The 25,378-nt window shown below is 37.0% G+C and overlaps 2 protein-coding genes across 6 annotated transcripts in view; both read left to right on the plus strand.

The window, feature by feature from the left end:
• The window catches only part of dnajc5ab (DnaJ (Hsp40) homolog, subfamily C, member 5ab), a 51,186-nt gene extending 40,758 nt beyond the window's left edge, over positions 1 to 10,428 (plus strand). The window contains exons 3-5 of the mRNA XM_061925925.1: positions 6,184 to 6,397; positions 6,475 to 6,646; positions 9,847 to 10,428. Coding sequence (XP_061781909.1) covers positions 6,184 to 6,397; positions 6,475 to 6,646; positions 9,847 to 9,947 — 487 coding nt within the window. The 3' untranslated portion in view covers positions 9,948 to 10,428. The remainder of the gene's footprint in view (positions 1 to 6,183; positions 6,398 to 6,474; positions 6,647 to 9,846) is intronic.
• An 8,275-nt stretch (positions 10,429 to 18,703) lies between these two features.
• The window catches only part of trim101 (tripartite motif containing 101), a 69,021-nt gene continuing 62,346 nt past the window's right edge, over positions 18,704 to 25,378 (plus strand). For 4 of the 5 annotated variants that reach the window (XM_061925935.2, XM_061925949.2, XM_061925965.2 and 1 more), the window contains exons 1-2: positions 18,704 to 18,809; positions 20,452 to 20,623. In XM_061925935.2, the coding sequence (XP_061781919.1) occupies positions 20,462 to 20,623 (162 nt within the window). In that variant the 5' untranslated portion in view covers positions 18,704 to 18,809; positions 20,452 to 20,461. Of the gene's footprint in view, positions 18,810 to 20,183; positions 20,624 to 25,378 lie in introns of those variants that run through there. The other variant, XM_061925942.2, reaches the window with a different exon arrangement.

Here is a 25,378-nt window from a genome sequence, read left to right on the forward strand (position 1 = left end):
CTTCACCATACCTGGTTGTCCAAATTAGGCATAATAATGTGTTAATTCCACGACTGTATATATTGGTATCGGTTGATATCGGTATCGGTAATTAAAGAGTTGGACAATATCGGATATTGGCAAAAAGCCATTATCGGACACCAGCAGCACGCACAATCATGTGTGCTTACAGACTGTATTCCTTGCAGACTGTATTGATATATATTGATATATAATGTAGAAACCACAATATTAATAACAGAAAGAAACAACCCTTTTGTGTGAATGAGTATAAATGGGAGAGGGAGGTTTTTGGGGTTGGTGCACTATTTGTAAGTGTATCTTGTGTTTTTGATGTTGATTTAATAAAAAAGAAAAAAAAAACGATACCGATAATTTCCGATATTACATTTTAAAGCAATTATCGGCGATATTATCGGACATCTCTAATTTAATTGATAGAGAACAAGCAACTCAAACATTCTGAATATAATTTCATAAAATGAAAAAACTGTCCAACACGAAGGTCATAGAACGTTTACACTGCAGACCAAAGTGGACCAAATCAGATTTTTTCTAAATTAGATTTTTTTTCCAACTGACTGTTTAGTTTACAAGTAAAATGTGATTGTTATCAGACTCCAGTATTAACACGCACAGGCCCCAACAAAGGAAGTTGACTGCATTTTGTCATTTAACAAGGAAGAGGCTTATACACTAGAAAACATTAGGCCACAGGTCAGTGTATTATTGAGTTTGTGTTGAGTTGGGAAAACAACTGAAAGAGGTGGAAGAAGAGAATTGCCTAAAGGAAAGTGATGGAATGACCTAGCTCAACCAGAGATGATGTAAAAGTAGCAAACCGCTCGCATTGTGATTAAGACTTTGAAAAGATCAGATTCCAAACCGATTCGAACTACCTACTGATGTGGCCCAAATCTGATTTGAAAATATCAGATTTGAAGCACTGTGGAGCGTTTGGACTGGCAAAAATATATTCAGTCTGTGCATACTTGCCAAGCTTGAGACCTCCGATATTTCGGGAGGTGGGGGGCGGGGGCGTGGTCGGGGGTGGGGCGGGGGGCGTGGTTAAGATATATATATATATATATATATATATATATATATATATATATAAGAAATACTTGACTTTCAGTGAATTCTAGCTATATATATATTTTTTTATTTTTTTATTTTTTTTATTTTTTATATATTTTTATATATATATATATATATATATATATATATATATATATATATATATATATAAAAGAAATACCGTATTTTCCGCACCATAAGCCGCCCTGGGTTATAAGCCGCGCCTTCAATGAACGGCATATTTCAAAACTTTGTCCACCTATAAGCCGCCCCGTGTTATAAGCCGCATCTAACTGCGCTAAAGGAATGTCAAAAAAACAGTCAAATAGGTCAGTCAAACTTTAATAATATATTAAAACCAGCGTGATGTGGGCGCGCATGGAGTCGTATATCAACATGGACGGAGCTGCGTGAAAAAAGCCACCCGGCCTCTTCGCGTAAACTTCCCTTAACCACTCGCTCATCTTTTCTTCATCCATCCATCCCTTCGAGTTAGCTTTTATGATGACGCCGGCTGGAAAGGTCTCTTTTGGCAAGGTCTTCCTTTTGAATATCACCATGGGTGGAAGTTTCTGGCCATTAGCATGGCAAGCTAGAACCACAGTGAAGGATGACTTCTCATTCCCTGTGGTGCGAATATTCACCGTACGTGCTCCCGTTGTATCCACAGTGCGGTTCACAGGAATATCAAAAGTCAGTGGAACCTCGTCCATGTTGATAATGTTCTCTGGCCGGATCTTTTTTTCAGCTATCTTGTTTTTACAATATGCACGGAAAGTAGCCAGCTTTTCTTGAAAGTCTTTAGGCAGTTGCTGTGAAATAGTAGTCCGTGTGCGGATGAAGAGATTGCGTCTTTTCATGAACCGGAAACCTGTCGCTTAGTAGGAGCCATTTTGTGGTCTTTACAGATGTAAACACACAAAGGAAATGAAACGTAATATCCGCGCGCTTCTTCTTCTTCTACGCGGGCGGGTGGTTGCTTACAGTAGAAGAAGAAGCGCTTCCTCTTCTATGGGGGCGGGTGCTTACCTTGGCGGTTGCTTGCGTAGAAGAAGAAGCACTTCCTCTTCTACGGGGAAAAAAGATGGCGGCTGTTTACCGTAGTTACGAGACCGAAACTTTATGAAAATGAATCTTAATATTAATCCATATATAAAGCGCACCGGGTTATAAGCCGCACTGTCAGCTTTTGAGTAAATGTGTGGTTTTTAGGTGCGGCTAATAGTGCGGAAAATACGGTACTTGAATTTCAGTGTTCATTTATTTACACATATACACACACATAACACTGAACTACTTATTGTTGAGTTAACGGTTGAATTGTCCATCCTTGTTCTATTCTCTGTCACTATTTCAGAACACACACATTATACAAATATACATTATAAAATCAATAAGAAAACAGGAGCTCTAATTTGGGAGTCTGAATTAGGATCAGAAGTTCCTATATAAACATTGCGCACTCATGTCGCCATTTTGTATTGATTACTGCAGCTGTGCACTGGATTCATTCACAAATACAAACTACAACTCACAAACACTTTAGAGTTAGGCTCCACCATCAGAATGTGTACTTAAACTTATAAAGATCACATGGATATTATTCAGTGAGTTGATTCACCAAAACTAACCTGTTATACAGGAGGAAAAAGCACACAGGACGTTTCAATTGTTCACAGACTGGTCGCTCTCATCAGAATGACAAGACACTTCCGGTCTGCAGGTGATAGCATTCAATTGGGAAGAAACGCCCTACTGACCAATGTGAATACTGATAAATGTGTAATGACAGCTCCAAAAACGAATTCAAACCACAAAATAAAATAAATAAATCAACACAATAATGTGACACATTATGGGTGGGTCACATATGCATGTACAGTAGATGGCAGTATTGTCCTGTTTAAAAGTGTCACAACATTGCTGTTTACGGCAGACCAACTGCTTTACGGTAAACAAAAACTTGACTGCTGTTGTTGTGTGTTGTTACCGCGCTGGGAGGACGTTAATGAAACTGCCTAACAATAAACCCACATAAGAAACCAAGAACTCGCCCTCCATCATTCTACAGTTATAACGTGAATGGGCAGGCATGTTTTATATTGTGGGAAAGCAGACGTGAAAACAGGCTGTCAACACGTCACTCAGGTCCGCATGGAGCTGGAGGGGGCGTGGCCTCCAGCTCCGCCTGAATTTCGGGAAATTTTCGGGAGAAAATTTGTCCCGGGAGGTTTTCGGGAGAGGCGCTGAATTTCGGGAGTCTCCCGGAAAATCCGGGAGGGTTGGCAAGTATGAGTCTGTGTCACTTCAGGGCAAAAAAATCTAATTTGGTTATTTCGAGTAAACAGAGCTCAAGGGGCAGCTGCACGTTCACAGTCAATATGAGAGACATGACAAATGTATTTGTTTTAATGCATTCTAACGGGGCGGTATAGCTCGGTTGGTAGAGTGGCCGTGCCAGCAACTTGAGGGTTCCAGGTTTGATCCCAACTTCCGCCATCCTAATCACTGCCGTTGTGTCCTTGGGCAAGACACCTTACCCACCTGCTCCCAGTGACACCCACACTGCTTTAAATGGAACTTAGATATTGGCTTTCACTATGTAAAGCACTTTGAGTCATTAGAGAAAAAGCGCTATATAAATATAATTCACTTCACTAACTAGGGCTGGGCGACTAGATATATCGTGGGTTTGTCTCTGTGCGATATAGAAAATGACTATATTGTGATATTGGAGTATACGTTCTCACACAGTTGCTTTTAGCTGCGGGCATTACACTACAGGCTCTTCTCATTCTTTCTTGTCTCTCCTTCTCACAGAGACTAGGGATGTCCCGATCCAGGTTTTTGCACTTCCGATCCGATACCGATATTGTTTTTGCATTTCCGATCCGATACCGATACTGACCGATACTGGCCTATCCGAGCATGTATTAAAGTTTAAAGTTATTTAGCCTACTTAGTTGTCAGAATCATGTTGAAAAGGGTTTTAGTACTCTTGATAACAACTAGCCAGCTGAATTAGGGGAGTTTGAATAATACACAATGGTTGGTAACAAGAAACTGACCTGTTTATTCAAGGATAAACACAAAATAGACAAAATTATACATGACAAACAGAAATGGCAACATTGAACTAGGGCTGGGCCATATGGCCTTTTTTTAATATTGCCATATTTTAAGGCCATATTGCGATACACGATATATATCTGGATATTTTGCCTTAGCCTTGAATGAACACTTGATGCATATAATCACAGCAGTATGATGATTCTATGTGTTTTGATTGATTGATTGAGACTTTTATTAGTAGGTTGCACAGTGAAGTACATATTCCGTACAATTGACCACTAAATGGTAACACCCCAATAAGTTTTTACACTTGTTTAAGTCGGGGTCCACTTAAATTGAGTCATGATACAGATATATACTATCAGATATATACTATCATCATAATACAGTCATCACACAAGATAATCACATTGAATTATTTACATTATTTATAATCCAGGGTGTGTAAGTGTCAAAAAGACAGCCAAAAGAGTTTGATATAAGAATAAATCTAAAGTTAAAATATAGGGTAGAAATGCACCCATTTGCAGGAAATGTAGTCTTGATTTTCAACATTTTCTTTCAAGGCTTGCATGTCTACATTAAAACATTCTTCATACTGCATTAATATATGCTACTTTTAAACTTTCATGCAGAGAAGGAAATCACAACTAAATAGATCACTCATTTTTTCATACGGTGTTGATGTGGAAATTTTTGCCTCAGCATTTTGATGGTGTGGACGTGTGGCACCGAATGGAGATAAGCGTCTCGACAGACATTACAATATTTGAACAATGATGACGAAAACTGTTTTCTCTGTCGTGTCCGTGTGTCGAAAATTGTTATGCGCTTATTTTTTTATTAGATTTTGTGCGTGGCATAGATTTGCCGTGCGCAGAGGACGTCTGAGCAGGCGCGCACCTTAGCGGCTGTGCTAGCATCACAGCTAACGTTAGCCATGCTGCTACCTCTCTGCTCGGGGAGGGCGTATACGTATGTGACGTATGACGTGCCAGTATGTGACGTGTGTAAGAAGGTGCGCTCGCTGTCTGTGAGAGGGAGACACAGGAAAGAGTGAGAAGAGCCTGTCGTGTAATGCCAGCAGCTAAAAGCAACTGCGTGAGAATTCACAGACGTGTGGATGTGTTGAAGGTGTGCTGGAAAATGCGGAACGGAATATAGGGAGCAGCAGAAAAGTGGAATGTATTATTTAAATAAGTGCGTTGGAAAACACGGACCGGAGTTTTTTTTTAAACTGGATCTGGATCGGCATTTTCCCATGCCTTGCCGATACGCAATTTTTGGCAAATATCGGACATCCCTAACAGAGACATAAACAAGCGCACCTTCTTACATACGTCACATACGTATACGCCCTCGCGAAGCAGAGAGGTAGCGGCATGGGTAACGTTAGCTGTGGTGCGAGTGGTAATACGAGAGAAAGAAGGTGCGAATCTGGTAACAAATGAAGGAAGAATTAATTCCCAAGAAAAACAGCAGGGGGTCCATCGTCTGGCAGTGGTTTGGCTTCAAGTGGGAAGATGTTGAACAGACAACAATAATATGTCAAGTATGCGGCAAAAGCGTTGCTACAAAAAGTAGCATTACTGCTAATATGTAGCATCATTTGAAAAATCACCTGCTAGAGAATGAGGAGTGCTTGAAACTCCGCATGTCAACATCTCCGTTCGGTGCCACACCAACAAAATGCCCAAGCAACCATTTCCACATCAACACCGTATGAAAAAAATATTCAACAACAGAAGGAGATAACGTCCGCAGGAACCTACCACATAGTGAAGGACATACACTATTTGATTTCCTATTATGCAGCTCATTTTTATTTGACACTTATTGAAATATCTTGTGTGACATCATGCACAAAAGTGCACTTTATTTGTTTATATATTTTTTCAGTTAATATTTACATCTAACACAATTTCCCAACTCATATGGAAACAGGGTTTGTATTATCATTTGTAAGGAGCAGGATCGGACCCCAGAACCAGGAGTCTGTCATGTTCTGTTGCTACAGAGTCCTTCTGTTTTCAGGAAACTGGCGTTAAAGTTTCACCCGGATAAGAATCCCGACAATCCGGAAGCTGCGGAGAAGTTCAAGGAGATCAACAACGCCCACTCCATCCTGAGCGACGGCACCAAGAAGAACATCTACGACAAGTACGGTTCTCTGGGTCTGTACGTGGCCGAACAGTTTGGAGAGGAGAACGTCAACACCTACTTTGTTCTGTCCAGCTGGTGGGCCAAGGTACCGTCTTTTGGATCTCGTCTTCACCGCTCGTCCGACTTCTCCCCTAAACATGACGCGTGTTTGTGTCTCCTCAGGCCTTGTTTGTCTTCTGCTGCTTGTCCACCGGCTGTTACTTCTGCTGCTGTCTGTGCTGCTGCTGCAACTGCTGCTGTGGCAAATGTAAACCTCGGCCCCCCATGGACCAGGAGCCCGAGTTCTACGTGTCCCCCGAGGACCTGGAGGCCCAGATGACAGCAGACGAAAGAGGTGAGCAGTAGTTGGTGGTAGATGTACAAACTGAGAAGATAGTCCATTTCATTTCAAGTACATTTTGACATCCCAACATGAGCCATTGAAGAATAGTTTTCCACTACTACTCAAATATTAACACTGAATTAGTCATAATTTAATAATTATGTCTAACCTACTTACTAGGGGTGTAACGGTACACAAAAATGTCGGTTCGGTACGTACCTCGGTTTAGAGGTCACGGTTCGGTTCATTTTCAATATACATTTTTTGGTTATTTATTTAGCAAATTTGTAAACAATGGCTTTATCCTTTTAACCAGTGACGTGCAGTCACTAGAGGCAGGTAAGGCCCCGCCTCACCTGCCTCTATGGAAAGAAAAAAATGTAAAAAGAAAAAAAAAATTTTTAAATTGTTATATGTATCCAGTGATTATACTATAAAGTTATTTTCCATTTAACTTCACCAGTTTTAGATTATTTTTATTCAAAATCGCTGAATTTTCACATTTGCCGTTCAAATACTGAGAAGAGACGGTGCGGTGAACAGCAGCCAGTTGAGGCACGTCACTCAGTGCCTCAACATGGATTGCGCAATGACTCGGCTAACTGCTGGCCTGCTGTGCAGTGAGACTGTATTGCTATATGAACTATATTATACATTTCCATAGTTTAGTTAGCTGAGGTATATAATGTACAGTGTATTTTGTCAACAACTGTATGTGTGTAAAGTATTTCTTGTGCTGAGCGATCATAAAACGGCTGCAAAAGACGCACTGGCTGAGGCTCGCCTCCTGCACCCCCGCCGTAGAATTGTTATATCAACTAAAGCCCACACTTAAACTTTCCACGTGCAAGATTTAATCTATTTAAAAAAATTATTTCATAAGAAGCCAAAAAGTGCAAAAACAATAATGTTGGTGTTGGAGGAGTTGTGAATGACTGCAGGGACACAACATTAGGTACACCTGCAGACTGCAGGTGTACCTAATTCACAACTCCTCCAACACGAACATTATTGTTTTTGCACTTTTTTGCTTCTTATTAAATAACTTTTGTAACTTATTTTCATGGGCTTTCCTCTTAGTGATGTTAAGTTCCTGTTATGCGCTGTTATACAGTACCGTATTTTCCGCACCATAAGCCGCCCTGGGTTATAAGCCGCGCCTTCAATGAACGGCATATTTCAAAACTTTGTCCACCTATAAGCCGCCCCGTGTTATAAGCCGCATCTAACTGCGCTAAAGGAATGTCAAAAAAACAGTCAGATAGGTCAGTCAAACTTGAATAATATATTAAAAACCAGCGTTCTAACAACTCTGTTCACTCCCAAAATGTACGGTAATGTGCAAATGTGCAATCAATAAGCATCAATAACTTAATGTTGCTCGAACGTTAATGTCACAACACACAAAATAAACATAACGCTCACTTTCTGAAGTTATTCTTCATTCATAAATCCCTCGAATTCTTCTCCTTCGGTGTCCGAATTAAAAAGTTGGGCGAATACGGGATCCAAAATGGCCGGCTCCGTCTCGTCGCAGTTCTGTGAATCCTGCCTTCCGGAAAGCTCGGACCACAGTTGTGACCGAAATATCCGCCCAGGCATTTACGATCCACTGGCAGATGTTGGCGTATGTCGTCCGGCGCTGTCTCCCTGTCTTAGTGAAGGTGTGTTCGCCTTCGGTCATCCATTGTTCCCACGCCGTTCGCAGTCGTGCTTTAAATGCCCTGTTGACACCAATATCCAGCGGTTGGAGTTCTTTGGTTAAATATTGCCTTAAGTTTAAATTCTGCGTTATACACGTGTCGCTTAGTAGGAGCCATTTTGTGGTCTTTACAGATGTAAACACACAAATGAAATGAAACGCAATATCCGGGGGCTTCTTCTTCTACGGGGGCGGGTGGTTGCTTACAGTAGAAGAAGAAGCGCTTCCTCTTCTATGGGGGCGGGTGCTTACCTTGGCGGTTGCTTACCATAGAAGAAGAAGCGCTTCCTCTTCTACGGGGAAAAAAGATGGCGGCTGTTTACCGTAGTTGCGAGACCAAAACTTTATGAAAATAAATATTTATATTAATCCATATATAAGGCGCACCGGGTTATAAGCCGCACTGTCAGCTTTTGTGAAAATTTGTGGTTTTTAGGTGCGGCTTATAGTGCGGAAAATACGGTATATGCCTTGAGCTCTTATTTTGAAGGCGCTAAGAGCGGAAGTGATGTCACGTTGCGGAGGTTTTTGAAAGAAGGTAAATAAAGTGGTCCTGGTGTAAACTGGAGCCTCCGTGTTTGTTATTTTGTAGTTTCATACAGTATAGGCCACATTTATAAACCCTCGGTTACACTTTTTTAAATAGATTCAATCTTGCACGTGGAAAGTTGAAGTGAGGGCTTTAGTTGTGGACTTCATTTATAAGTAACGGTAAGACCATAATAACGTTTTTTTTATTAAATGTGCTTTTTTGTGTGCTACAGTTTGTATGTGTAAAGTTAAAGTTAAGTTAAAGTACCAATGATTGTCACACACACACTAGGTGTAATGAAATTTGTCCTCTGCATTTGACCCATCCCCTTGTTCACCCCCTGGGAGGTGAGGGGAGCAGTGGGCAGCAGCGGTGCCGCGCCCGGGAATCATTTTTGGTGATTTAACCCCCAATTCCAAGCCTTGATGCTGAGTGCCAAGCAGGGAAGAATGCTGGTATGAGCTTTTAAACATAACCCGTTAACTGCTGCCAATCAAATGGTGAATAAGATACTCTTTACGGTTAATATGTTTGTAAATCTGACTGTGATGAAGTCAGTGCCTCACCAGCCATCAACCTCACCGCACGTCACTGCTTTTAACATCGGGAACACTATAATAATTCTGCCCACGTTAATCAACATTAAACTGCCTCAAGTTGTTGCTCAGATTAAATAAAATGACAAAACTTTTCTTCTACATATAAAAAGTGCAACATGAAACAGTTTCAAGTCAACTCATCATGCTTAATTTATTACAGCATTTGGGAAGCCTGTAGTTGATTTTTATCAACATGTGATAGCAGGGACCCTGCCATTCAAAACTAGGCTAATGATTCATGTAACTATAGCTGAAAAAAATAGTACAATAGCAATAGGAGAGACTATTCATCCCTGAACACCATGGAGTTCATGTAGGCTTAATGATGCACTTACATTATTATATCAACTATCAGGTTGATTGGTGTTGTCTCCTCCAGATGGCAGCAACGAGCCCATCGTGATGCAGCCGTCCTCCGCCACAGAAACCACACAGCTCACTGCCGACGCCCACCACAGCTACAGAACGGACGCATACTAGACACACACACACACGCACACACATATATGGTCCGTGGGTGACGTAGACGTTGTAGAACCTGCACAACGTGAGCAGACAGAAGATGAAGTCATTGAAAAGACGTATTGATATTTTACTGGAAATTTAATGTATTTCAACCAGCTTGTTGACGTGCAAACCAGCGCAATGTGATGTCACGGGAGGTGGGGGGGGGATTCTGGACTAAGCACCTGTCAATCACAGCACAAGATGCAAACACACACATAATTCAACAAACTCCATGGGATTGGACCTGAGAGCAACCACTAGTCCACTGTGCTGGACCATCTTATCATTAATAATTGTATCATTTGATTTTACCTTCAAGATGCTTCTTCTGATTGGTGGTCTTCATTAAGCAATCGTCTCTTCTTCTTCCAGCGTGAGCTCATAACCCTAACCCACATGTCACATGACCATATTTGGAGATGCAGTCTTGTCTGTCCTCCACGAGCTTCTCGTCCTCCATAAATGCTAACTCGCTGACTTTTGTTTGTAGTTTTGTGTTATTGCAGGACTTTACATGTGTTGTTCAGTGTTTCTTTAGGTTGTGTGTGCTGCATTGTGTTGTTGTAGGCTGACATCAACGTGGCGTATTTCCTCAACTAGTGCTGGGAATGGGGGTCTTACTCAACTGCAGAGACTGCCAGGCGTTTGTTGGAGGAGAGGCGTTCCTTTCAGTGAGTTGCTGCCCAATTAGTCGCATTTTAACCACAATCACGGTTTTTGGCTGCGATGATTAAACGCTAAATGGAGTCTCGCGGGGATGTAATGATACTAAAATGAAATAACACGGTTGTTGTGACAAAATGATCACACTTGGCAATATTATCACAATATTTTGAATTATTATACACACACACAAATATTTTTAACAAAGTTTTATTTAGAAAATGTAATTAAGAGTGGGTTCAATGTACACAACTGAATATGGGGAAAGACGTTAAAGCAGACCTGGGCAAATTAAGGCTTCTTAATTCCCGCCGGACATTCCCAAATCATTTTTTTAGATCTTTAAGATGGAAAGTGTAGCTGCCATTATGATGTGCACTCATCTTTTCTAAGTCTTCAACTATACAAAGTATTTCAATGGTTGGAATCTGCGCTTTTGGGTGATATACTAGTTAATATGGTAATCTAATTAGTTACTATGATAATCCAAATCACAGCAGCTCAGACGAGGCACCAAGCAGTGTGGGCGGGAAGCGTTTCCACAGACACGGAAGGAGACTTTCACAACAAAGTTGTAAAACTTGGTGATGTATCAGATTGTAGGTGGGTTTATTTTGTACCCTTCGCGATTATATTTCACTGTTTGTTGCATTTTTGTGATGCGTTTCACTTGATTGTACAATGTGTCGATCAAAAGGGGGGGGTGACGTTCATATTTTGTCAATATTCAGTGTTTTATCCTTCATAGAAAAATGTAAAATTCCATTACGTTTTTTAAGGCGGTCTGTCATAACGTTTGTAGCATCCAATCAAGTCAGGTTTTGTATTTGTGTTCCTAAAAATAGATATACCGGCCCCCAGACACATTTTTTCTCTCTAAATGTGGCCCACCGAGTCAAAATAATTGCCCAGGCCTGCGTTAAAGTCTTTTGTTTTCAAGTTAACATTAAGATAGCTTACGAATTAGTGTTTTTTTCCCCCCATGATTTTAATTAAAATTGTAAAAATGAAAACAATTTTTTACCTCTGTTAATCATTAATACTGTTGGTTGTTACATTCCTAGTCCAGTGACAAATTTCCCGTCGAGACACTCTTGGAATTCATGCACACCATGCATATCTGCACATGTGCATAAAATGAACGGACTCCTTAAAGCGAGTACAATCGTTACCCTAAATAAGGCTATATTTTTGTATATTGTCATTGTTGCACACTACAAAACATCAAATGCATGACCGGGTCAAGCGGGAGTGTACCATTGATGACGAACGTCCCTGAAAAAAAATCTTCTAAAAGGAGCTAAAGAAGAAATGTTAATACTAATAATGAACACCGCAGAAAAAAATGTGTCTTTAAATATATGGATGTTTATTTAGTGTTTTTATTAGACTATTTCATTGCAAATTAGAGGATGATGTCATCGCAAGCAAATTGTTGACCTGTGTGAAACACTGTTTTACCTAACATAATAAATAATTATGATTATTAATCATGATGTCGGTATTGATTAAAAATATATATATAATTTGGCCATAATCGTGCCAATGCTACATTTGGAATGTCCTTAACAACCTCTAAAGGCTTAGTGGCCACATGTGTGGACAGCACCTTTTAGCTCTTATTTCCCAAATTGTGTACGCTACTGAATTGGGGTCTTATGGCCGCTTATGTGGACACTTATACTGCCATCTGGTGGTGTCAGAAGAGTATAACATACAATGGAATTTGGGTGGGGGGAAAGTGTTCAAATAAGAATTAGTATGTCACTAAACATGAAGTACACGTTTGTGTACTTATGGACTAAGTACATCATATCAAAAGATAATGCTTAGTTTTTATTCTAATTAGGGTCCAATAAACCCAAATAGCGAAGAGAAATAAACAGCTTAGGCCTTGGCAAAAATGTATTAGACAATTGAAAAAATTGATGTTACAATGTTTAGTATAATAAAGAAACATTTAAATAACAAAATATTATGGTTTCATTCATATTAAAATATTTATATAATTTTTATTAATTTAAAAAATATAACTACTTCGAAGCAATTCTGGTCCACCATCCGCCGCCTCAGGAAGGGGAAGCAGTGCACTATCAACACCGTGTATGGTGAGGATGGTGTTCTGCTGACCTCGACTGCGGATGTTGTGGATCGGTGGAGGGAATACTTCGAAGACCTCCTCAATCCCACCAACACGTCTTCCTATGAGGAAGCAGTGCCTGGGGAGTCTGTGGTGGGCTCTCCTATTTCTGGGGCTGAGGTTGCTGAGGTAGTTAAAAAGCTCCTCGGTGGCAAGGCCCCGGGGGTAGATGAGATCCGCCCGGAGTTCCTTAAGGCTCTGGATGCTGTGGGGCTGTCTTGGTTGACAAGAATCTGCAGCATCGCGTGGACATCGGGGGCGGTACCTCTGGATTGGCAGACCGTGGTGGTGGTTCCTCTCTTTAAGAAGGGGAACCGGAGGGTGTGTTCTAACTATCGTGGGATCACACTCCTCAGCCTTCCCGGTAAGGTCTATTCAGGTGTACTGGAGAGGAGGCTACGCCGGATAGTCGAACCTTGGATTCAGGAGGAACAGTGTGGTTTTCGTCCTGGTCGTGGAACTGTGGACCAGCTCTATACTCTCGGCAGGGTCCTTGAGGGTGCATGGGAGTTTGCCCAACCAGTCTACATGTGTTTTGTGGACTTGGAGAAGGCATTCGACCGTGTCCCTCGGGAAGTCCTGTGGGGAGTGCTCAGAGAGTACGGGGTATCGGACTGTCTGATTGTGGCAGTCCGCTCCCTGTATGATCAGTGTCAGAGCTTGGTCCGCATTGCCGGCAGTAAGTCGGACACGTTTCCAGTGAGGGTTGGACTCCGCCAAGGCTGCCCTTTGTCACCCATTCTGTTCTGAACTTTTATGGACAGAATTTCTAGGCGCAGTCAAGGCGTTGAGGGGATCTGGTTTGGTGGCTGCAGGATTAGGTCTCTGCTATTTGCAGATGATGTGGTCCTGATGGCTTCATCTGGCCAGGATCTTCAGCTCTCACTGGATCGGTTCGCAGCTGAGTGTGAAGCGACTGGGATGAGAATCAGCACCTCCAAGTCCGAGTCCATGGTTCTCGCCCGGAAAAGGGTGGAGTGCCATCTCCGGGTTGGGGAGGAGATCTTGCCCCAAGTGGAGGAGTTCAAGTACCTCGGAGTCTTGTTCATGAGTGGGGGAAGAGTGGATCGTGAGATCGACAGGCGTTTCGGTGCGGCGTCTTCAGTAATGCGGACGCTGTATCGATCCGTTGTGGTGAAGAAGGAGCTGAGCCGGAAGGCAAAGCTCTCAATTTAGCGGTCGATCTACGTTCCCATCCTCACCTATGGTCATGAGCTTTGGGTTATGACCGAAAGGACAAGATCACGGGTACAAGCGGCCCAAATGAGTTTCCTCCGCCGGGTGGCGGGGCTCTCCCTTAGAGATAGGGTGAGAAGCTCTGTCATCCGGGAGGAGCTCAAAGTAAAGCCGCTGCTCCTCCACATGGAGAGGAGCCAGATGAGGTGGTTCGGGCATCTGGTCAGGATGCCACCCGAACGCCTCCCTAGGGAGGTGTTTAGGGCACGTCCGACCGGTAGGAGGCCGCGGGGAAGACCCAGGACACGTTGGGAAGACTATGTCTCCCGGCTGGCCTGGGAACGCCTCGGGATCCCCCGGGAGGAGCTGGACGAAGTGGCTGGGGAGAGGGAAGTCTGGGCTTCCCTGCTTAGGCTGCTGCCCCCGCGACCCGACCTCGGATAAGCGGAAGAAGATGGATGGATGGATGGAAATATAACTACCACCAACTTTATTTATATTCATTATTATTTTGATACATTTTTGTTGTGTGTGTGTATATTAGCAGTGAAATAGATGTGTGAAGTTGTGCCGCAAGAGGCACATTATTATTATTATTATTATTATTATTATTATTATTAAGAGGCAGGGGGACTTGTAGTATTCGTGTCTTTGTTCATGCTTGAATGATACACAAACCTTCCACCAGGTGGCAGCAGTGACAATAATGATTGTTTTACACAAACCCTGAAAGCCATTATTTGAGGAAATACATTGTGGAGTCTAAACTATGTGATTTGTTCCCTGTGGTTTCTACACACACACACACACACACACACACACACACACACACATGCAATAAAGAAGGTTAGCAAGAAGCACATTTGAAAGTTAAAGTTAAAGTAGCAATGATTGTCACACACACACTAGGTGTGGTGAAATGTGTCCTCTGCATCTTCCCCCCCTCATGCAAATGTTCTCTCAGGGACCGTGCAGGTTTGAAATCATCCATATTTGTACGTTCACACGTACTTCCTGTCTGCTCTCATTGACATATCTTAACTTCCCTTTGTGTAAAAGTAGTTTGTCCTTCTTTGTCGAAGCCAAACAGACCAAACGTGCGACTGAAATCCGAGTTCATAGACGTCTTCTGTGTTGTCTTTCCTCCTACAAAGTGTGAATATAGTGAGCAGATATTGTTGTATTTATTTTCTCAACTTTTTCATGAATGCAAGATGTATAGAGTTTGAAGAAGCGACACGTTTGCTAGAACGTTGTAGAGGTTTTTGTCTTTAGCTTGCTGACATGTTGGTGCTCAACATGTCGTCTTTTGAAAATAATTATAATAAACATTTTCCTTGTCTGCTTTGTCTTTGGGGGAATTACTCGCTGAAATGTTTCATGGTTGGAGGAACACTGCACGACATATGTCGGCAAATAACCTGAAATGAGACTTTAATGTCAAACTGACGGTCGTGGCGAGGGATCAGCAACCAGACTGGTACCTAGGGATGATGTTTGTTAAGAAATGATCCATTTCCATGCCATTATCAAATCCTCTTATCGAACCGATTCCTTATCGATTCTCTTATCGAATCCAGATAAGTTGTTGTATATGGAAAAAAACACAATATTGCTTTAACAAAAACTCACTTTTGGCAGCCTTCACTTATATTTTTTTAAGAAAAAAATTAAATTAAATAAATAAATAATGACTGTTAGTGCAACTTTAATTGGGCCACCTAAGAAAAATACATGCAGGGAAAATCCTGCATTCATTTGTATTATTTATTAGACAGACTTGCAAACTCTGGAGTGGTCATACTTGCCAACCAATTGAGACCTCCGATTTCGGGAGGTGGGGGGCGTGGTCGGGTTGGGGCGGGGGCGTGGTTGGGGGCGGGACTAAGAGGGGAGGAGTATATTTACAGCTAGAATTCACCAAGTCAAGTATTTCATATATATATATATATATATATATAGATATATATATATATAGATATATATATATATATATATATATATATAATAAAATAAATATATATACAGCTAGAATTCACTGAAAGTCAAGTATTTTATATTTATTTTATTATATATATATATATATATATATATATATATATATATATATACAGGTAAAAGCCAGTAAATTAGAATATTTTGAAAAACTTGATTTATTTCAGTAATTGCATTCAAAAGGTGTAACTTGTACATTATATTTATTCATTGCACACAGACTGATGCATTCAAATGTTTATTTCATTTAATTTTGATGATTTGAAGTGGCAACAAATGAAAATCCAAAATTCCGTGTGTCACAAAATTAGAATATTACTTAAGGCTAATACAAAAAAGGGATTTTTAGAAATGTTGGCCAACTGAAAAGTATGAAAATGAAAAATATGAGCATGTACAATACTCAATACTTGGTTGGAGCTCCTTTTGCCTCAATTACTGCGTTAATGCGGCGTGGCATGGAGTCGATGAGTTTCTGGCACTGCTCAGGTGTTATGAGAGCCCAGGTTGCTCTGATAGTGGCCTTCAACTCTTCTGCGTTTTTGGGTCTGGCATTCTGCATCTTCCTTTTCACAATACCCCACAGATTTTCTATGGGGCTAAGGTCAGGGGAGTTGGCGGGCCAATTTAGAACAGAAATACCATGGTCCGTAAACCAGGCACGGGTAGATTTTGCGCTGTGTGCAGGCGCCAAGTCCTGTTGGAACTTGAAATTTCTTGCTACTTCATGCTTCCTGCTGCTGACCTGCTCTATGGAGATGGAGATTTCAAGTTCCAACAGGACTTGGCGCCTGCACACAGCGCAAAATCTACCCGTGCCTGGTTTACGGACCATGGCATTTCTGTTCTAAATTGGCCCGCCAACTCCCCTGACCTTAGCCCCATAGAAAATCTGTGGGGTATTGTGAAAAGGAAGATGCAGAATGCCAGACCCGAAAACGCAGAAGAGTTGAAGGCCACTATCAGAGCAACCTGGGCTCTCATAACACCTGAGCAGTGCCAGAAACTCATCGACTCCATGCCACGCCGCATTAACGCAGTAATTGAGGCAAAAGGAGCTCCAACCAAGTATTGAGTATTGTACATGCTCATATTTTTCATTTTCATACTTTTCAGTTGGCCAACATTTCTAAAAATCCCTTTTTTGTATTAGCCTTAAGTAATATTCTAATTTTGTGACACACGGAATTTTGGATTTTCATTTGTTGCCACTTCAAATCATCAAAATTAAATGAAATAAACATTTGAATGCATCAGTCTGTGTGCAATGAATAAATATAATGTACAAGTTACACCTTTTGAATGCAATTACTGAAATAAATCAAGTTTTTCAAAATATTCTAATTTACTGGCTTTTACCTGTGTATATATATATACAGCTAGAATTCACTGAAAGTCAAGTATTTCTTATATATATATATATATATATATATAATATATATATATATATATATATATATATATCAATAAAAAAAAGCACATTCAAGTAATTTAACAACAAATATATTTTATGAATAACACCAAAAAAAAAAAAAGAGATTGAAATAACAGAACTGTGCTGAGATGATATAATAATATCATCAAACATAAATGAGTGATGCAACTTCCTGTGGAATATGTTGCAATATTCCACATTTTAGTGGGGGGTTAATGTCATCTATCAGTCAAAGTTTATTTATATAGCTCTTAATCACCAATGTCTCAAAGGGCTGCACAAGCCACAACCACATCCTCCGCTCCAGATCCCACATCAGGGCAAGGAAAAACTCAACCCAATGGGAACAATGAACAAATAATGATTATTTATTAAAACAAAACAAAAAGTTCTGAAAATTGGTACCATTGGGTACCGGTATTGATTCCCAGGTTCCGGGAATGGGTACCGTATGGGCTGAGATGTGTCCATAAAAAATATATGTAAGATTGAAATGATTTTATTGATTATTTACTAACATGGACTCAATATGATGGCACTCAAATACAACTTTTACCAGACACATGTTAACCAACAAGTGTGTAGCCATGTTGTGTAAGTGTGTGTGTTTATGCTGAGTGTGTAGCAATAGTGTGTGTGTTTGTGATGAGTGTGTAGCAATAGTGTGTGTGTTTGTGATGAGTGTGTAGCAATAGTGTGAAAGTGTAGGTTTGTGATGAGTGTGTAGCAATAGTGTGTGGGTTTGTGCGGAGTGTGTAGCAATAGTGTGAAAGTGTAGGTTTGTGATGAGTGTGTAGCAATAGTGTGTGTGTTTGTGATGAGTGTGTAGCAATAGTGTGTGTGTTTGTGCGGAGTGTGTAGCAATAGTGTGAAAGTGTAGGTTTGTGATGAGTGTGTAGCAATAGTGTGTGTGTTTGTGATGAGTGTGTAGCAATAGTGTGAAAGTGTAGGTTTGTGATGAGTGTGTCACAATGTTGTGTAAGTGTGTTTGTGCTGAGTGAGGGTCATGTGACCTGAGTCACCGGGGTCTTCATGTTTGTGTGTCAGTGTGACACCCGAGAGTGTGGCCCGATTTGTCACTGCCTCATATGGTGTGTGTGTGTGTGTGTGTGTGTGTGTGTGTGTGTGTGTGTGTGTGTGATGCACTAACATGAAAGTGTGTGTGTGTGAACAAGCACACAGGTTGTTTTTGTTGTGAAATGTTGCTAATGGTTGAAGGTGATGATGAGAAAGGGGCGTGGTCATACATCACGTGACCTACCAAGTGCCCCCCCCCCCCCAACTCACCCCCACCAAGGCAGATTTAGCTCTTAGTTGTGTCACACACACACACACACACACACACACACACACACCACAGAAGGCAGAAGGTTGTCATTCATTTCCAGAAGAGCTGCTGGAGAGAGAAGATCATCTTCTAAAGAAGGTAAAACATCATGTTTTGTATTTGATGTCAAAGTGTGTTGTTGTGTATTTAAAGTGTGTTGTTGTGTATTTAAATGTGTGTCTTTACTTTCTTTCTTTTGTCTCACACTTTATTGACCTTTCATTTGCTTCTGACACAAGAAGAGCATAACATGGTGTATAATAACTAGCTACCAGCTAGCTAACTATGATTACCACCAACCACTGGCTACACACTACCAGTTAGTTAACTATGACTACCACCAATCACTATCTACAAGCTACCAGCTAGTTAACTATGACTACCACCAATCACTGTCTACACGCTACCAGCTAGTTAACTATGACTACCACCAATCACTATATACTAGCTACACACTACCAGCTAGCTAACTATGACTACCACCAATCACTAGCTACACGCTACCAGCTAGATAACTATGACTACCACCAATCACTATCTACTAGCTACACACTACCAGCTAGATAACTATGACTACCACCAATCACTATCTACTATCTACACGCTACCAGCTAGTTAACTATGACTACCACCAATCACTATCTACTAGCTACACACTACCAGCTAGTTAACTATGACTACCACCAATCACTAGCTACACGCTACCAGCTACCTAACTATGACTACCACCAATCACTAGCTACACGCTACCAGCTAGCTAACTATGACTACCACCAATCGCTGGCTACACACTACCAGCTACTTAACTATGACTACCACCAATCACTACCCACACGCTACCAGCTAGCTAGCAATGACTACCGCCAATCACTAGCTACCAGCTACTAACTAACTTCAGCTACCTCCAATACTCACACACAAGCTACACGATATAGCTTACTACAAATACCAACAATAACTAGCTACACGCTATTAGCTAGCTAACTACAACCTTCCACCAATAACTAGCTACCCACTACCAGAAAGCTAACGACTACCACCACCGATAACAAACTACTTTTACAATCTACCAGCAAGCTAGCTACAACTACCATTTATAGCTACATGCAACTAGGTAAACTATGACTATATCCAATCATATCGCACCACCAGCTAGCTAACTTTAACTACACCACTTACACACAAGCTGCAGTTAACTACAACTACAACCAATAACTGGCTACACGCTACCGGCAAGCTAACTACAGCTACGAGGTAAACTATGACTACCACCAATAAATACACTCTAACAGCTATAATACGACTCTATCCAGTCATTAACTACACACTACCAGCTAGCTAACTATGACTACCATCAATATTTAGCTACACAGTATCTGCTAGCTAACTTCTACAGTACTTGCCCACAAGCTTACAAACTAGCTAACTACGACGACCATTAATAGCTACACGTTAAAATGTTTTATATATGTATATATATACACACACATATATACCAGTATTAGCTGTACACTCCATTAATAATCCCTAACTAAACCTTGACTATATCCAATAACTACGCAGTACCAGTTGCTAACTATAACTACCATTAATAGCTACACGCTACCAACTAAACTAGGACTATATCCAATATCAGCTAGCTAACTAGGACTACCACTAATAGTCATACTACTTGATTATTAAATATTTGGTCATGCATTAGTTGTTTAAATATAAACCATGTTTGACCTTTCACCTGCAGGTCCTTGAACATGTCTCTGAGCCAGCAGGGCGGAGGGGGCGGGGCCGAGAGAGAGGCGGGGCTAGAGAAGCAGCTGACGTGTCCAATCTGCTTGCAGCTGCTCCAGAAGCCCGTCGTCATCCTGCCCTGTCAGCACAACCTGTGCAGGAAGTGTGCCAACCACCTCTACCAGGTATGTGCACCACCTCATTTACACCATGACCACCTCTACCAGGTATGAGCACCACCTCATTTACACCTTCACCACCTCTACCAGGTGTGTGCGCCACCTCATTTACACCTTTACCACCTCTACCAGGTGTGTGCACCACCTCATTTACACCTTCACCACCTCTACCAGGTGTGTGCACCACCTCATTTACACCATGACCACCTCTACCAGTTGTGTGTGCACCACCTCATTTACACCTTCACCACCTCTACCAGGTGTGTGCACCACCTCATTTACACCATGACCACCTCTACCAGGTGTGTGCACCACCTCATTTACACATCACTAAGTCTCACCTTGAGGCCGTACAAGTTCAGTCATTTTCATCACATTTAGATTAAATGTCGACTATAAATATTAAATCTAAATGTTAGACCTAAATCTTAAATATACATCTATATGTTAAATCTAAATCTTAAATATACATCTATATGTTAAATCTAAATCTTAAATATACATCTATATGTTAAATCTAAACCTTAAATATACATCTATATGTTAAATCTAAATCTTAAATATACATCTATATGTTAAATCTAAATCTTAAATATACATCTATATGTTAAATCTAAACCTTAAATATACATCTATTTGTTAAATCTAAACCTTAAATATACATCTATATGTTAAATCTAAATCTTAAATATACATCTATATGTTAAATCTAAATCTTAAATATACATCTATATGTTAAATCTAAATCTTAAATATACATCTATATGTTAAATCTAAACCTTAAATATACATCTATATGTTAAATCTAAATCTTAAATATACATCTATATGTTAAATCTAAATCTTAAATATACATCTATATGTTAAATCTAAATCTTAAATATACATCTATATGTTAAATCTAAATCTTAAATATACATCTATATGTTTAATCTAAATCTTAAATATACATCTATATGTTAAATCTAAATCTTTAATATACATCTATATGTTAAATCTAAATCTTAAATATACATCTATATGTTTAATCTAAATCTTAAATATACATCTATATGTTAAATCTAAATCTTAAATATACATCTATATGTTTAATCTAAATCTTAAATATACATCTATATGTTAAATCTAAATCTTTAATATACATCTATATGTTAAATCTAAATCTTAAATATACATCTATATGTTTAATCTAAATCTTAAATATACATCTATATGTTAAATCTAAATCTTAAATATACATCTATATGTTAAATCTAAATCTTTAATATACATCTATATGTTTAATCTAAATCTTAAATATACATCTATATGTTAAATCTAAATCTTAAATATACATCTATATGTTAAATCTAAACCTTAAATATACATCTTTATGTTAAATCTAAACCTTAAATATACATCTATATGTTAAATCTAAATCTTAAATATACATCTATATGTTAAATCTAAATCTTAAATATACATCTATATGTTAAATCTAAATCTTAAATATACATCTTTATGTTAAATCTAAATCTTAAATATACATCTATATGTTAAATCTAAATCTTAAATATACATCTATATGTTAAATCTAAATCTTAAATATACATCTATATGTTAAATCTAAGCCTTAAATATACATCTATATGTTAAATCTAAATCTTAAATATACATCTATATGTTTAATCTAAATCTTAAATATACATCTATATGTTAAATCTAAATCTTTAATATACATCTATATGTTAAATCTAAATCTTAAATATACATCTATATGTTTAATCTAAATCTTAAATATACATCTATATGTTAAATCTAAATCTTAAATATACATCTATATGTTTAATCTAAATCTTAAATATACATCTATATGTTAAATCTAAATCTTTAATATACATCTATATGTTAAATCTAAATCTTAAATATACATCTATATGTTTAATCTAAATCTTAAATATACATCTATATGTTAAATCTAAATCTTAAATATACATCTATATGTTAAATCTAAATCTTTAATATACATCTATATGTTTAATCTAAATCTTAAATATACATCTATATGTTAAATCTAAATCTTAAATATACATCTATATGTTAAATCTAAACCTTAAATATACATCTTTATGTTAAATCTAAACCTTAAATATACATCTATATGTTAAATCTAAATCTTAAATATACATCTATATGTTAAATCTAAATCTTAAATATACATCTATTTGTTAAATCTAAATCTTAAATATACATCTTTATGTTAAATCTAAATCTTAAATATACATCTATATGTTAAATCTAAATCTTAAATATACATCTATATGTTAAATCTAAATCTTAAATATACATCTATATGTTAAATCTAAGCCTTAAATATACATCTATATGTTAAATCTAAGCCTTAAATATACATCTATATGTTAAATCTAAATCTTAAATATACATCTATATGTTTAATCTAAATCTTAAATATACATCTATATGTTAAATCTAAATCTTTAATATACATCTATATGTTAAATCTAAATCTTAAATATACATCTATATGTTTAATCTAAATCTTAAATATACATCTATATGTTAAATCTAAATCTTAAATATACATCTATATGTTTAATCTAAATCTTAAATATACATCTATATGTTAAATCTAAATCTTTAATATACATCTATATGTTAAATCTAAATCTTAAATATACATCTATATGTTTAATCTAAATCTTAAATATACATCTATATGTTAAATCTAAATCTTAAATATACATCTATATGTTAAATCTAAATCTTTAATATACATCTATATGTTTAATCTAAATCTTAAATATACATCTATATGTTAAATCTAAATCTTAAATATACATCTATATGTTAAATCTAAACCTTAAATATACATCTTTATGTTAAATCTAAACCTTAAATATACATCTATATGTTAAATCTAAATCTTAAATATACATCTATATGTTAAATCTAAATCTTAAATATACATCTATATGTTAAATCTAAATCTTAAATATACATCTTTATGTTAAATCTAAATCTTAAATATACATCTATATGTTAAATCTAAATCTTAAATATACATCTATATGTTAAATCTAAATCTTAAATATACATCTATATGTTAAATCTAAGCCTTAAATATACATCTATATGTTAAATCTAAGCCTTAAATATACATCTATATGTTAAATCTAAATCTTAAATATACATCTATATGTTTAATCTAAATCTTAAATATACATCTATATGTTAAATCTAAATCTTTAATATACATCTATATGTTAAATCTAAATCTTAAATATACATCTATATGTTTAATCTAAATCTTAAATATACATCTATATGTTAAATCTAAATCTTAAATATACATCTATATGTTTAATCTAAATCTTAAATATACATCTATATGTTAAATCTAAATCTTTAATATACATCTATATGTTAAATCTAAATCTTAAATATACATCTATATGTTTAATCTAAATCTTAAATATACATCTATATGTTAAATCTAAATCTTAAATATACATCTATATGTTTAATCTAAATCTTAAATATACATCTATATGTTAAATCTAAATCTTTAATATACATCTATATGTTAAATCTAAATCTTAAATATACATCTATATGTTAAATCTAAATCTTTAATATACATCTATATGTTTAATCTAAATCTTAAATATACATCTATATGTTAAATCTAAATCTTAAATATACATCTATATGTTAAATCTAAACCTTAAATATACATCTTTATGTTAAATCTAAACCTTAAATATACATCTATATGTTAAATCTAAATCTTAAATATACATCTATATGTTAAATCTAAATCTTAAATATACATCTATATGTTAAATCTAAATCTTAAATATACATCTTTATGTTAAATCTAAATCTTAAATATACATCTATATGTTAAATCTAAATCTTAAATATACATCTATATGTTAAATCTAAATCTTAAATATACATCTATATGTTAAATCTAAGCCTTAAATATACATCTATATGTTAAATCTAAGCCTTAAATATACATCTATATGTTAAATCTAAATCTTAAATATACATCTATATGTTTAATCTAAATCTTAAATATACATCTATATGTTAAATCTAAATCTTTAATATACATCTATATGTTAAATCTAAATCTTAAATATACATCTATATGTTTAATCTAAATCTTAAATATACATCTATATGTTAAATCTAAATCTTAAATATACATCTATATGTTTAATCTAAATCTTAAATATACATCTATATGTTAAATCTAAATCTTTAATATACATCTATATGTTAAATCTAAATCTTAAATATACATCTATATGTTTAATCTAAATCTTAAATATACATCTATATGTTAAATCTAAATCTTAAATATACATCTATATGTTAAATCTAAATCTTTAATATACATCTATATGTTTAATCTAAATCTTAAATATACATCTATATGTTAAATCTAAATCTTAAATATACATCTATATGTTAAATCTAAACCTTAAATATACATCTTTATGTTAAATCTAAACCTTAAATATACATCTATATGTTAAATCTAAATCTTAAATATACATCTATATGTTAAATCTAAATCTTAAATATACATCTATATGTTAAATCTAAATCTTAAATATACATCTATATGTTAAATCTAAATCTTAAATATACATCTTTATGTTAAATCTAAACCTTAAATATACATCTATATGTTAAATCTAAGCCTTAAATATACATCTATATGTTAAATCTAAATCTTAAATATACATC

Source organism: Nerophis lumbriciformis, linkage group LG01 (assembly GCF_033978685.3).
Source record: "Nerophis lumbriciformis linkage group LG01, RoL_Nlum_v2.1, whole genome shotgun sequence".
NCBI lineage: Eukaryota > Metazoa > Chordata > Actinopteri > Syngnathiformes > Syngnathidae > Nerophis > Nerophis lumbriciformis.